General features: G+C 56.0%; 2 protein-coding genes across 2 annotated transcripts; both read left to right on the forward strand.

Annotated features, from left to right (window-relative positions):
- Positions 1-9,743, forward strand: GAL3ST4 (galactose-3-O-sulfotransferase 4). The gene is made up of 4 exons (XM_059872679.1): positions 1-362; positions 1,189-1,314; positions 3,333-3,582; positions 6,057-9,743. The coding sequence occupies exons 2-4, from the start codon at positions 1,205-1,207 to the stop codon at positions 6,846-6,848; spliced, it is 1,152 nt and encodes a 383-aa protein (XP_059728662.1). The 5' UTR covers positions 1-362; positions 1,189-1,204; the 3' UTR covers positions 6,849-9,743.
- Positions 9,744-9,866: 123 nt separating this feature from the next.
- LOC132341243 (uncharacterized) lies at positions 9,867-14,855 on the forward strand. The gene is made up of 6 exons (XM_059872606.1): positions 9,867-9,911; positions 10,107-10,425; positions 10,582-11,277; positions 11,389-13,137; positions 14,243-14,361; positions 14,466-14,855. The coding sequence occupies exons 1-6, from the start codon at positions 9,867-9,869 to the stop codon at positions 14,853-14,855; spliced, it is 3,318 nt and encodes a 1,105-aa protein (XP_059728589.1).
- The last annotated feature ends 157 nt before the right edge of the window (positions 14,856-15,012 follow it).

Consider the following 15,012-nt stretch of genomic DNA (forward strand, 5'->3'; position numbering starts at 1 on the left):
CGCTCCGCCCGCCGGGGCCGTCCCGATCCCAAATCCCAGATCCCGATCCCAAATCCCAGATCCCGATCCCAAATCCCAGATCCCGATCCCAAATCCCAGACCCCGCTCCCCGCTCCGCCCGCCGGGGCCGTCCCGGGGCGGGGCCGGAGACAAAAGGGGAAAAGTTTGCGGGGCAGGGAAGAGAAGGATCGGGAACTTTGGGATCGCCGGGAGTCTTTGGGATCGCCCGGGGGGTTTGGGATCGCCCGGGGGGGTTTGGGATCGCCGGGAATCTTTGGGATCGCCCGGGGGGGTTTGGGATCGCCGGGAATCTTTGGGATCGCCGGGAGCCGATCCCGGGATGTGGCGGAGCTGAGGCCGCGGTGAGAGAGAATGGGGGAAAAAATGGGAAAAAAGGGATTTGGGATCGGGGGGGGAAAGAGATTTGGGATCGGGGGGGGAAAGAGATTTGGGATTGGGATTGGGGGGGAAGGGATTTGGGATCGGGGGGAACAGGGATTTGGGGTCCCAAACCGGGATTTGGGGTCCCAAACCGGGATTTGGGGATCCAGGACTGGGATTTGGGGTCCCAAAATGGGATTTGGGGATCCAAACTGGGATTTGGGGTCCCAAACTGGGATTTGGGGATCCAAACTGGGATTTGGGGATCCAGGACTGGGATTTGGGGTCCCAAACTGGGATTTGGGGATCCAGGACTGGGATTTGGGGTCCCAAACTGGGATTTGGGGTCCTGGGACTCGTCCGCCCCCCCAGGCCGGTTTGGGGTGACCCCTGTCTGTCTGTCTGTCTGTCTGTCTGTCCCGCAGGCCGGGTTTGGGGTGACCCCAGGCCGGTTTGGGGGTGACCCCCGTCTGTCTGTCTGTCTGTCCGTCCGTCTGTCTGTCTGTCTGTCTGTCCCGCAGGCCGGTTTGGGGTGACCCCAGGCCGGGTTTGCGGTGACCCCTGTCTGTCTGTCCGTCTGTCTGTCTGTCCCGCAGGCCGGGTTTGGGGTGACCCCTGTCCGTCTGTCTGTCTGTCTGTCCCGCAGGCCGGTTTGGGGTGACCCCTGTCTGTCTGTCTGTCTGTCTGTCCCGCAGGCCGGGTTTGGGGTGACCCCCGTCCGTCTGTCTGTCTGTCTGTCTGTCCCGCAGGCCGGGTTTGGGGTGACCCCCGTCCGTCTGTCTGTCTGTCTGTCTGTCTGTCCCGCAGGCCGTGCCCCCCCAGGATGAAGCCCCCCCCCGGCTGTCGCCGCCTGTCCCCCCTCGGGGCCGCCCTGGGCGTCTTCGTCACCCTGGGCTTCACCCTGGGGCTGCTGGGGGGGCCCTTCCGCCGCAGGTGAGACCCCAAAACCCCCGGGGGGGACCCCAAATCCTGGGGAGGGACCCCAAAAACCCCACAGGGGACCCCAAATCCTGGGGGGGCCCTTCCGCCGCAGGTGAGACCCCAAACCCCCGGGGGGACCCCAAAAACCCCACAGGGGACCCCAAAAACCCCACAGGGGACCCCAAATCCTGGGGAGGGACCCCAAAAACCCCACAGGGGACCCCAAATCCTGGGGGGGACCCCAAATCCTGGGGGGGCCCTTCCGCCGCAGGTGAGACCCCAAATCCCCCGGGGGGACCCCAAATCCTGGGGAGGGACCCCAAAAACCCCACAGGGGACCCCAAATCCTGGGGGGGCCCTTCCGCCGCAGGTGAGACCCCAAATCCCCCGGGGGGACCCCAAAAACCCCACAGGGGACCTCAAAAACCCCGGGGGGACCCCAAAAACCCCACAGGGGACCCCAAATCCTGGGGGGGGACCCCAAAAACCCCACAGGGGACCCCAAAAACCCCGGGGGGAACCCCAAATCCAGGGGAGGGACCCCAAATCCTGGGGGGGCCCTTCCGCCGCAGGTGAGACCCCAAAACCCCACAGGGGACCCCAAAAACCCCCGGGGGGACCCCAAAACCCCCGGGGGGACCCCAAATCCAGGGGAGGGACCCCAAAATCCCCGGGGGGGACCCCCAAAACCCCACAGGGGACCCCAAATCCTGGGGAGGGACCCCAAATCCTGGGGGGGCCCTTCCGCCGCAGGTGAGACCCCAAAGCCCCCACAGGGGACCCCAAATCCTGGGGAGGGACCCCAAAACCCCCGGGGGGACCCCCAAAACCCCACAGGGGACCCCAAATCCTGGGGGGGGACCCCAAAACCCCACAGGGGACCCCAAATCCTGGGGGGGGACCCCAAAAACCCCACAGGGGCCCCAAATCCTGGGAGGGACCCCAAAAACCCCGGGGGGACCCCAAATCCTGGGGGGGGACCCCAAATCCTGGGGGGGCCCTTCCACCGCAGGTGAGACCCCAAAACCCCCGGGGGGACCCCAAAACCCACAGGGGACCCCAAATCCAGGGGGGGAGAAAATCCTGCGGGAAATCCCAGGGGAAATCCCAAAATTTGGCTGGGCCCACCAGGATTGGGGGCAAATATCGGGATTTAGGGGCACATATCGCGATATCCGTGTGCAGTATCGAGATAAGGATGGGAAATGCCAGAATTTAGAGGGGAATCCCGAGATTTTGGGTCCAAACCGGGGGATTTTGGGACCAAACCTGAGGATTTAGAAGGGATATATCAGGATTTAGGGACACATATCGCGATATCTGTGTGCGATGTCGAGATAAGGATGGGAAATGCCAGAATTTAGAGGGGAAATCTCAGGATTTTGGGGCCAAACCCGGGGATTTTGGGTCCAAACCCGGGGATTTTGGGTCCAACCCCGCGGTTTTTGGGGCCAAACCCAGGGATTTTGGGGCCAAACCGGGGATTTTGGGACCAAACCCGCGGTTTTTAGAACCAAACCCGGGGATTTTGAGGCCAAACCGGGGGATTTTGGGTCCAACCCCGCGATTTTTGGGGCCAAACTCGCGGATTTTGGGACCAACCCCGCGGATTTGGGGTCCAACCCCTCGGATTTGGGGTCCAACCCCGGGGTTTTTGGGGCCAAACCCGGAGATTTTGGGTCCAACCCCGGGGTTTTTGGGGCCAAACCGAGGGATTTTGGGTCCAACCCCGGGGTATTTGAGACCAAACCGGGGGTTTTTGGGTCCAACCCCGCGGATTTGGGGCCAACCTCGCAGATTTGGGGTCCAACCCCGGGGTATTTGAGACCAAACCCGCGGATTTTGGGTCCAACCCCGCGGATTTGGGTCCAACCCCGCGGATTTGGGTCCAACCCCTCGGATTTGGGGTCCAACCCCGGGGTATTTGAGACCAAACCGGGGGATTTTGGGGTCCAACCCCGCGGATTTGGGGCCAACCCCGGGATCTCGGGGGCCGCTATCGCGATCCAGCAGCTGTGCCGCCCCCCCAGGGCCCCGGTGGCCCCGCCGTGCCGGCCCCGCTCGCACGTGGTGTTCCTGAAGACGCACAAGACGGGCGGCAGCAGCCTGGTGAACCTTCTGTCGCGATACGGCGAGTCGCGACAGCTGCGCTTCGCCCTCCCCCACCGCTACCAGTTCGGCTACCCCTCCCCCTTCCGCGCCGAGCGCGTGCGCGGCTTCAGCCCCGGGGGGCGCAAGTTCGACATCCTGTGCCACCACATGCGGTTCAACCTGCCCGAGGTGGGGCTGGGGGAAAAACCCCGAGTTTGGGCAAAAAACGGGGAAAAAATGGGATTTTGGGGGGAAAAATGGGATTTTTTGGGGGTTTTTTGGGGAAAAAAATGGGATTTTTGGGGGGTTTTTAGGGGGGAAATTGGGATTTTTGGAAGGGTTTGGGTGAGAAAAATGGGATTTTGGGGGGTTTGGAAAAGGAAAAATGGGAAATTTGGGGTGAAAAATGGGATTTTTGGGGAAAAATGGGAATTTTTGAGGTTTTTTGGGAAAAAAAAGGGATTTTTTGGGGGTTTTTAGGGCGGAAAATGGGATTTTTGGAGGGGGTTTGGGTGGGAAAAATGGGATTTTGGGGGGGTTGGAGAAGGAAAAATGGGAAATTTGGGGGGAAAATGGGATTTTTGGGAATAAATGGGAATTTTTGGAAGGTTTAGGGAGATTTTTTGGGGGAGTTTTGGGGGGTTTGGGGTCGGTGGGTTCAGCCCCGGGGGGCGCAAGTTCGACATCCTGTGCCACCACATGCGGTTCAACCTGCCCGAGGTGGGGCTGGGGGAAAAAAACCCGAGTTTGGGCAAAAAACGGGGAAAAAATGGGGATTTTTGGGGAAAAAATGGGATTTTGGGGGTTTTTTTGGGGAAAAAATGGGATTTGTTGGGGGGTTTTTAGGGGGGGAAATGGGGTTTTTGGAGGGGTTTGGGTGAGAAAAATGGGATTTTGGGGGGTTTGGAGAAGGAAAAATGGGAAATTTGGGGTGAAAAATGGGATTTTTGGGGAAAAAATGAGATTTTTGGGGTTTTTTTGGGAAAAAAATGGGATTTTTTGGGGGGAAAATGGGGTTTTTGGAAGGGTTTGGGTGGGAAAAATGGGATTTTGGGGGATCTGGAGAAGGAAAAATGGGAAATTTGGGGTGAAAAATGGGATTTTTGGGGAAAAAATGGGATTTTTTGGGGTTTTTTTTTGGGAAAAAAATGGGATTTTTGGGGGGTTTTTAGGGGGGGATATGGGGTTTTTGGAGGGGTTTGGGTGGGAAAAATGGGATTTTGGGGTGAAAAAATGGGATTTTGGGGGGTTTGGAGAAGGAAAAATGGGAAATTTCAGGGAAAAAGTGTTTTTTTGGGAATAAATGGGAATTTTTAGAAGGTTTAGGGAGATTTTTTGGGGGAGTTTTGGGGGGTTTGGGGTCGGTGGGTTCAGCCCCGGGGGGCGCAAGTTCGACATCCTGTGCCACCACATGCGGTTCAACCTGCCCGAGGTGGGGCTGGGGGAAAAAAACCCGAGTTTGGGCAAAAAACGGGGAAAAAATGGGGATTTTGGGGGGAAAAAATGGGATTTTGGGGGTTTTTTTGGGAAAAAAAATGGGATTTTTGGGGGGTTTTTAGGGGGGAAATTGGGATTTTTGGAAAGGTTTGGGTGGGAAAAATGGGATTTTGGGGGGTTTGGAGAAGGCAAAATGGGAAATTTGGGGTGAAAAATGGGATTTTCGGGGAAAAAATGGGATTTTTGGGGGGTTTTAGGGGGGAAATGGGGTTTTTGGAGGGGGTTTGGGTGGGAAAAATGGGATTTTTTGGGGGTTTGGAAAAGGAAAAATGGGAAATTTGGGGTGAAAATGGGATTTTTGGGAAAAATCGAGATTTTTGGGGGTTTTTTGGGAAAAAATGGGATTTTTGGGGGTTTTTGGGGGGGATATGGGGTTTTTGGAGGGGTTTGGGTGGGAAAAATGGGATTTTGGGGTGAAAAAATGGGATTTTTGGGGGGTTTTAGGGGGAAAATGGGATTTTTGGAGGGGGTTTGGTTGGGAAAAATGGGATTTGGGGGGGTTTTGAGAAGGAAAAACGGGAAATTTGGGGGGGAAAATGGTTTTTTGGGGAAAAATCGAGATTTTGGGGGGTTTTTATGGGGAAAATGGGGTTTTTGGAGAGGGTTTGGGTGGGAAAAATGGGATTTTTTGGGGGTTTGGAAAAGGAAAAATGGGAAATTTGGGGTGAAAAATGGGATTTTTGGGGAAAAAATGAGATTTTTGGGGGTTTTTTTGGGGAAAAAATGGGATTTTTGGGGGGTTTTTAGGGGGGGAAATGGGGCTTTTGGAGAGGTTTGGGTGGGAAAAATGGGATTTTGGGGGGTTTGGAGTATGAAAAATGGGAAATTTGGGGTGAAAAATGGGATTTTTGGGGAAAAATGAGGTTTTTGGGGGAAAAAATGGGATTTTTGGGGCGGTTTTGGGGAAAAAAATGGGATTTTGGGGGTTTTTTTGGGAAAAAATGGGATTTTTGGGGGGGTTTTGGGGAAAAAATGGGATTTTTGGGGGGGTTTTGGGGAAAAAAATGGGATTTTGGGGGGTTTGGAGAAGGCAAAATGGGAAATTTGGAGGGAAACATTTTTTTTTGTGGGGAAAAATTGCTATTTTTGGGGAAAAAAAAGGGATTTTTAGTTTTTTTTCGTGAAAAACTCCCCAAAACTCCCCAAAACCCCGAACCCCCCCCCAGGTGCAGCGGGTGATGCCCAACGACTCCTTCTACTTCTCCATCGTGCGCGACCCGGGCGCGGCGGCCGCCTCGGCCTTCTGGTACTTCCGCGCGGCCGCGCCCGCCTTCCGGAACTCTCCGTCGCTCTCGGCCTTCGCGGCCGCCCCCGAGCGCTTCTTCCGCGCGGGCCAGCACGGCAACCACTACGCCCGCAACCTGCAGTGGTTCGACTTCGGCCTGCCCGAGCCGGCGCACGCCGGGCAGATCCCGGCCCTGCTGGGCCGCCTGGAGCGCGTCTTCCCGCTGGTGCTGCTGGCCGAGCGCTTCGATGAGTCGCTGGTGCTGCTGCGGCACCGCCTGTGCTGGCCGCGCCACGCCGTGGACTTGTTCCCGCACAACGCGCGCGGCTCCAGCCCCGAGGTGTCCGAGGAGCAGCTGCGGCGCCTGCGGGGCTGGAACGCGCTCGACTGGGCGCTCTACTCCCATTTTAATCGGAGTTTCTGGAGGGAGGCCGAGCGCTTCGGGCTGGAGCGGCTGCGGCGCGAGGCGGCCGAGCTGCGGCGGCGCCGGCGGGCGCTGGCGGGGCGCTGCCTGCAGGGCGGGGGGCCCGTGCCCGCCCGGGACATCCCCGAGCGCAGCCTGCGGCCGTTCCAGCCGCCCGGCGCCGCCGGCGCCATCCTGGGCTTCGCCCTGCGCCCGGGGCTGCCGCCGGCCCAGCGCCAGCTCTGCCGCCGCCTGGCCCTGCCCGAGCTGCCCTACAAGGACCTGCTCGAGAGCCTCCAGTTCGGCCACAAGAACACCACTGCTGGCTGAGATTCTGGAATTTTCCATGGAAAAATGCAAAAATCCCGGTGAAATTCCCCTCAAAACCGGCGATTTTGGGGCTGGAATCGCTCCCAGTTCCTCAGTTTGTCATTGGCCAAAATGCCCCAAATTTGGGGAGTTTTCCTATGGGTTCAACCCTTTTTACCCCCAAAAGTTGGGATAAGAGTCTCAGAATTTGGGATAGCAGCCCCAGGATTTTGGGCTGTTCCTGTGGAATAGGTTCCCCAAAAATTCAGGGTAGGACCCTCAAAAATCCCAGGAATTTTGGGGATTTCCCCCCAGAAATTTCCCCCAAAAATCCCAGGAATTGTAGGGATTTTTCTCCAAAAATCCCAGGAATTTCCCCCCAAAATCCCAGGATTCTTCCCCAAAACCCCAGGAATTCCCCCCAAACCAGCCCAGTCCCCAGGAATTCGTGGGATTGCCCCAACCCCGGGGATCTGGGGCTGCCCTGCCCGAGCTGCCCTACAAGGACCTGCTCGAGAGCCTCCAGTTCGGCCACAAGAACACCACTGCTGGGTGAAAATCCCCGCTTTTTGGTGGTTTTCCATGGAAAAATGCAAAAATCCCGGAGAAATTCCCCTCAAAACCGGCGATTTTGGGGCTGGAATCGCTCGCGGTTCCTCTGCTTCCCGTTGGCCAAAATGCCCCAAAATTCTGGGAATTTGGGGATTTCCCCCGTATTCATTCTGTTTTTCCCTAAAAAAGTTGGGATAAGAGTCTCAGAATTTGGGATAGCAGCCCCAAAAGTTCCAGGAATTCGGGGACTTCACTGTGGAGTAGTTTCACCAAAAATTTTGGGAAAGGACCCTCGAAAATGCCGAGGATTTCCCCCAAAATCCCAGAAATTTCTCCCAAAATCCGGGGAATTTCCACCAAATTTCACACTTCTGGGTGAAACTCCCACTTTTTCCATGGAATTTTCCCTGAAAATGCAAAAATCCCGGAGAAATTCCCTTCAAAATCAGCGATTTTGGGGCTGGAATCGCTCCCGGTGCCTCCGTCTCCCATTGGCCAAAATGCCCCAAATTTGGGGAGTTTTCCTATGGGTTCAACCCTTCTTACCCCCAAAAGTTGGGATAAGAGTCTCAGAATTTGGGATAGCAGCCCCAGGATTTTGGGGATTTTCCTGTGGAATAGGTTCCCCAAAATTTCAGGGTAGGACCCTCAAAAATTCCAGGATTTGTAGGGATTTTCCCCCCAAAAATCCCAAAAATTTCCCCCAAAAATCCCAGGAATTTTGGGGATTTTTTTCCCCCAAAAATCCCAGGAATTTCCCCCAAAAATCCCAGGAATTTTGGGGATTTTTCCCCCAGAAATCCCAGGAATTTCCCCCAAAAATCCCAGGATTCTTCCCCAAAATCCCAGGAATTCCCCCCAAACCAGCCCGGTCCCCAGGAATTCGTGGCATTGCCCCAACCCCGGGGATCTGGGGCTGCCCTGCCCGAGCTGCCCTACAAGGACCTGCTCGAGAGCCTCCAGTTCGGCCACAAGAACACCACTGCTGGCTGAGATTCTGGAATTTTCCATGGAAAAATGCAAAAATCCCGGTGAAATTCCCCTCAAAACCGGCGATTTTGGGGCTGGAATCGCTCCCTGTGCCTTCGTTTCCCGTTGGCTAAAACCCCAAAAATTTGGGGAATTTTTCCTATGGGTTCAACCCTATTTACCCCCAAAAGTTGGGATAAGAGTCTCAGAATTTGGGATAGCAGCCCCAAAAGTTCCAGGATTTTGGGCTGTTCCTGTGGAATAGGTTCACCAAAAATTCAGGGTAGGACCCTCAAAAATCCCAGGAATTGTAGGGTTTTTTCTCCAAAAAATCCCAGAAATTCCCCCCAAAATCCCAGAAATTTCTCCCAAAATCTCGGGAATTTCCCCCAAAACCACCCCAAATTTCACACTTCTGGGTGACATTCCCACTTTTTCCGTGGAATTTTCCCTGAAAATGCAAAAATCCCGGTGAAATTCCCCTCAAAACCGGCGATTTTAGGGCTGGAATCGCTCCCGGTGCCTCTGCTTCCCGTTGGCCAAAATGCCCCAAATTTGGGGAAATTTCCCAAGGATTTGTTCCTTTTTTCCCCAAAAATTTGAGATAGGAGCCTCAAAATTTGGGATGGGAGCCCCAAAATTCCAGGAATTTGGGGATTTTTCCTGTGGAATAATTTCCCCCCAAAAATTCGGGGAAGAACCCTCAAAAATCCCAAGAATTCCGGGAAAGTTCCCCCAAAAAATCTCAGGAATTTTCCCCAAAATTCTGAGAATTTCCCCCAAAAAAACCAGCCCAGAACCCCAAAAAATCCCAGGAATTTGGGGCGTTTTCCCATGGAATAACTTCATGCCTCGACTGACCTCCCAAAAATTGGGATGGAGCCCCAAAATTCCAAGAATTTGGGGAATTTTCCTGTGGAACCGCTCCGTGCCTCAGTTTACCTCTGAAAGGTACAAACCCCCCCCAAATTCCAGGAATTTGGGAATTTTTCTCATCGGGAATCCTCCCGTGCCTCAGTTTCCCCCCTCCAAAGTCCCGGTATCACCCCCAAAATTCCGGGCATTTGGGGAATTTTGGGAATTTTTTATTTCCGTGCCTCAGTTTCCCCGCAGAAGGTACAAAAATCCAATCCCGGCGGGAATTTTGGGGAATTTGAGGAATTTTCTCTGTCTGGAACCACTCCGTGCCTCAGTTTCCCCTCCCCCGGGACAGGTACGACCCCTCCCCCCTTTTTTATTCCTTAATCCCGGCGGGAATTTCCCAATTCTGGAGGAATTTTGGGAATTCTCGCTGCGGAATCGCTGCAAGCTTCACTTTACCTTGTGTATATATAATAAACGCGCTCTGATTGGCCGTGCAGGGCGTCAATCATTTAATTAAAGCATACAACTGGCTCACTGTGCTGTCAATCAAGGGCGGGTTTGAGCGTTGCTGGAATTTGATTTGACGATAAGAGAAGGGAGGCGGGGTGTGCTGTCGTTGTTGCGCATGCGTAGAGGGGGAGGGCAGCTCCGCGCATGCGCTCTCCGCCCGTCTTCTTCCCCTCACTACCACCCAAGATGGCGCCGCCCATGGCGGCCGCCGCCGCCTCCCTCTCCCTCCTCCTCCTCCTCCGCCGCCGCCGCCGCCGCCGCCGCCGCCGCCGCCTGGCCCTCCTGCACCGCCTCCGCCTCCTCCTCCTCCGCCGCCGCCGCCTCTCCGCGCTCCGCCTCGCCCTCCTCCCCGCCCGCCATCCCTCCTCCTCCTCCTCCCCTCAGGCCCCGCCATGGCGGCGCCGCGGCCGCGTCTGGAGCCGCGCCCGCAGCTCCGCCTTCTGGTCCACGGTCCGCGACAAATCCCTGGGCGGCCGCGAGTGGAGCGAGCGCTTCCGTTTGCTCCCGGACACCTTCGACGCTTTGATATCGCGGCTGAGGGCGACGATCGGCCGCCGCGACACCGCCATGAGGCGCGCGGTGCCCGCCGAGGTGCGCCTGGCGCTGACGCTGTGGCGGCTCGGCGCCGTCACCGAGTACCGGGCGCTGGAGGCCGCCTTCGGCGTCTCGCGGAGCTCGGTCTGCAAAATCCTGCGCGACGTCTGCGGGGCGCTGGTGGCCGTTCTGGGGGAGCCCTCGGAGGAGGAGGAGGAGAAGGAGGGGGAGGAAGGTCTGGGGGGGTTGGGGATGAAGCTGCACCTGCCCAGGGACCCCGAGAGGAGTTTGGGAGGGGGGTGGGGGTGGGGGGGATGGGGGGAAGGGGATGGGGGGAGGGGGAGAAATCAGGAGGGCTCTGAGCCAAAATCGGAGCTTTTGGGGTCGAAATCCCAAAATCCAGCGGATTCCAGCCCGAAATTCCAAACCTCGACGGATTCCGACCCCAAATCCCAAATCTCGACGGATTCTGACCCAAAATCGGATCTTTTGGGGCCGAAATTTCGAAATGTGGGAGGTTCCAGCCCGACGTTCCAAATCTCGACGGATTCCGACCCAAAATCCCAAATCTCGATGGATTCCAACCCAAAACCCCAAATCTCGGCGGATTCCGACCCCAAATCCCAAATCTCGATGGATTCCAACCCAAAATCCCAAATCTCGACAGATTCCGACCCAAAATCGGAACTTTTGGGGCCAAAATTTCAAAATGTGGGAGATTCAAGACAGAAGTTCCAAATCTCGAGAGATTCCGACCCAAAATCGGAACTTTTGGGGTCGAAATTTCAAATCTCGACGGATTCCAGGAGGAAATCAGGAAATCCAGCGGATTCCAGCCTGAAATTCCAAATATCAGCGGATTCTGACCCAAAATCGGAACTCTTGGGGTCAAACGTTCAAAACCCAGCGGATTCCAGGACAAATTCACAAATCTCGATGGGTTCTGACCCAAAACCCCGAATCTTGAAGGATTCTGACCCAAAATCGGAACTTTTGGGGTCGAAATTTCCAAATCTGGAAGGTTCCAGCCCGAAATTCCAAAATCCAGTGGATCCCGACCCAAAACCCCAAATCGTGACGGATTCTGACCCAAAACTGAAGTTCTTGGGGTCAAAATTTCCAAATCTGGAAGATTCCAGCCCAAAACCCCAAAAATCGACGGATTCCGACCCAAAATTGGAACTTTTGGGACCAAAATTTCAAATTCCAGTGGATTCTGACCCCAAATCCCAACTTTTGACGGATTTTGCCCCAAATTTGGGCCAGGAATCCCCGAGCCCGCCGGGAATTCCCGAGAGGAGCCGCAGGAGGAGGAAAATCCCGGCGGGAAACGCCCGAAAATCCCCAAAAACGGGAAAATTCCAGCCCGGGAATCCCAAAAATCCCCGAAATTCCTCAAAAACGCCTCAAACCCCCTGGGAAAATTCCGGAACTCCGGCCAAAAAATGCAGGAATTCGGAAAATTCGGGGGAAAATCTCTCAAACTCCTCAGGAAATGCAGAAATTCTGGGGGAAAACGTTGAAAATCCCCAAATTTCGTTGGGAAATTTCCAATTTTCGTCAGGAAATTCCCAAATTTTGCCAGAAAACCCCCAAAATTCCCAAATTCCGTCAGAAAATTCCCAGAATTTATTCAAAACTTCCCAGATTTCACCTGGAAGCTCCCAAAATCCCCAAATGTTTTTGGAAGACTCCCCAAAATCCCCGATTTTCTCGGAAAACCCCCAAATCCCGTTGGGAAATCCCCAAATTTCATTGAAAATTCCCCAAATTCCGCCTGAAAGTTCCCAAAATCCCCAAATTTCACCCCAAATTCCATTGGGAAATTTCCAAAATTCCCAATTCCCGAATTCTTCCGAACCCCCAAATTTGGAGAATCCCCCCCAAAATCTCCCCCCAAAATTCCCAAAATTTCAAGAAAAATTCCCGGATTTGCCCCAATTCTCCAATTCCCAAAATCTCCCGAATTTCCCCCAATTCCCGAATTCCTCCCAATCCCCAAACTCGGAGAATTTCCCCCAAAATCTCCCGGCTTTCCCCCACTTCCCGAATCTCCCGGAGTTCCCCAATTCCCCGGATTTCTCCCCAAATTCTGCGCCCTCCCCCCTCCCCCGCCTGGCCGGGGTCCTGGCGCGCCTGCGCGTTCCCATCCGCGCCCCTGCCGGCTCCTCTCGCGATACCCGCGGCTGCTCTCGCGATACCCGCGGCTCTTCTCGCGATACCCGCGGCTCCCTTCGCCATATCCGCGGCTCTTCTCGCGATACCCGCGGCTCCTCTCGCGATACCCGCAGCTGCTCTCGCGATACCCGCGGCTGCTCTCGCGATACCCGCGGCTCCTCTCGCGATACTTGCGGCTGCTCTCGCAATAGCCGCGGCTGCTCTCGCGATAGCCGCGCGGGGGGGGCGGGGCTGACGCTGCAGGCCACCGTGGACGCGCGCGGCTGCCTCTGGAACGTGGAATTCCAGCGGCCGGGAACGAGCGTGCGCGCGTCCGCGCTCTTCCGCTGGATGCAGAGCCGCTGGGCCGGGGAAAACACCGCGGGGGGAAACGGGGAAAATGCGGGAGGAAATGGGGAAAGAAACGGGGGTTTTGGGGGGGAAAATGGGGGAGAAAATGGGGGGAAATCCGAGGATTTTGGAGGGGAAAATGAGAAAAAACCCGGGGGTTTTGGAGAAAAAAATGGGGGAAAATCCGGGGATTTTGGGGGAGAAAATGGGGAAAAACCCGGGGATTTTGGGGGAAAAAATGGGGGAGAAAATGGGGAAAAACCCGGGGGAAATGAGAATTTTGGGGAGAAAAATTGGAATTTTGGGGAAAAGTCCGCGAATTCGGGGGGGTTTGCCGGGAAAAACGGGGGAGAAAATGGGGAAAGATCCGGGGGTTTTGGGGGAGAACCCGGGGATTTAAGGGGAAAAAATGGGGGAGGAAATGAGAACTTTGGGGGGAGAAATTGGAATTTAAGGGGGGAAAATGAGGATTTTGGGGAAAAATCCGGAAATTTTGGGGGGAAAAATCGGGGGGGAAATGGGACTTTAGGGGGGAAAAATAAGGATTTTGGGGAAAAATCCGGTAATTCTGGGGGTTTTGGGGGGGAAAATGGGGATTTATGGGGGAAAAATGGGAATTTAGAGGAGAAAAATGGGAATGGTGGGGGTAAATCCGGGAATTCTGAGGGTTTTGGGGAAAAATCCGGGGGTTTTGGGGGTTCTTGGGAGAAAAATGGGAATTTCAGAGGAAAAATCAGGAATTGCGGGGGGAAAAACGGGAGGACCAGGAGGGGAAATGGGAATTTGGGGGGGAAATTTGGGAATTTCCAGAGGAGTTGTGCTGGAAATCCTGAGGATAACAATGGAAGTTTGGGGAGTTTCAGTGGAAATTTGGGAAATATCGATGGAAATTTGGGAAATTCCGGGGATATCGGTGGGAATTTGGGGAATATCGATGGGAAATCGGGGAATTTGGGTGGAAAATCGGGGAATTTGGGTGGGAAATCCGGGAATATTGAAGGAAAATCGGAGAATTCCGGGAATCCCGATGGGAATTTGGGGAATATCGATGAAAATTCGGGAAATATCGATGGAAACTCGGGGAATTCCGGGGTTACCGATGGGAATTCGGGGAATATTGATGGGAAATGGGGAAATACCGATGGAAATTGGGGGAATTCTGCTGGAAATTCGGGGAGTAGCGATGGAAATTCGGGGAATTCCGGGAATACCGGTGGGAATTGCGGGAGTATCGATGGAAAATGGGGAAATTCGGGTGGAAATTCGAAAAATTCGGGTGGGAATTGGGGGAATTCTGCTGGAAATTCGGGGAGTAGCGATGGAAAATCCGGGAATTCCGGGAGTATCGATGGAAAATGGGGAAATTCGGAAAATTCGGGTGGGAATTGGGGGAGTTCGGGTGGAAATTCGGGGAATTCGGGTGGGAATTGGGGCAGTTCGGGTGGGAGTTCGGGATGTTCGGGTGGGCTCTCGGGCAGTCCGGGCAGTTCGGGTGGGCTCTCGGGCAGTTCGGGTGGGAATTGGGGGAGTTCGGGTGGGAGTTCGGGATATTCGGGTGGAAATTTGGGAAGTTCGGGTGGGAGTTCGGGATGTTCGGGTGGGCTCTCGGGCCGCCCCCGGCCCCCGGCCGCCCTCCCCCCGTATTTCCTGGGCTCCCCCCGGGACCCGCTGCTGCCGTGGCTGCTCCGGCCCTTCCCCGAGGGGGAGGGGCGGCCGCTGGGGGTGGGGGAGGGGCGCTTTAACCGGGGGGCGGCGCTGGCGGCGCGGGGGGCCCGGGGGGCGCTGCGGCGGCTGCGGGGCCGGTGGCGCTGCCTGGGGGACAGGAACGACACCGAGCTGCGCTTCCTGCCCACGCTGCTGCTCAGCTGCGTCCTGCTGCACAACCTGTGCCAGCTCCGCGGGGACCCCCTGCCCCCCGGGACCCCCGAGAGCCCCGGCAGCCCCGGGAGCCCCGAGCTGTGCCCCGATCTGCCCGGGTCCTGCCCCAGCTCCGGCCCCCCGAGCCCCTCCGGGGACACCGAGGAGGGCAGGAGGCTCCGGGCGGCCGTGGCGGCGGCGCTCGAGGGGTCAGGAGCCCAAATCTGGGGGTGAGGATGGACTTTGGGGGGCTCGGGTGGATTTTGGGGGACTCAGACCCGAACTTGGGGGCTGAGGATGGATTCTGGGGGGAACAGACCCAAATGTGGGGGTGAGGACCGCAGCTGGGGGGCTGAGGATGGATTTTGGGGGGCTTAGACCCGAATTTGTG

This window comes from Haemorhous mexicanus, chromosome 37, assembly GCF_027477595.1.
Source record: "Haemorhous mexicanus isolate bHaeMex1 chromosome 37, bHaeMex1.pri, whole genome shotgun sequence".
NCBI lineage: Eukaryota > Metazoa > Chordata > Aves > Passeriformes > Fringillidae > Haemorhous > Haemorhous mexicanus.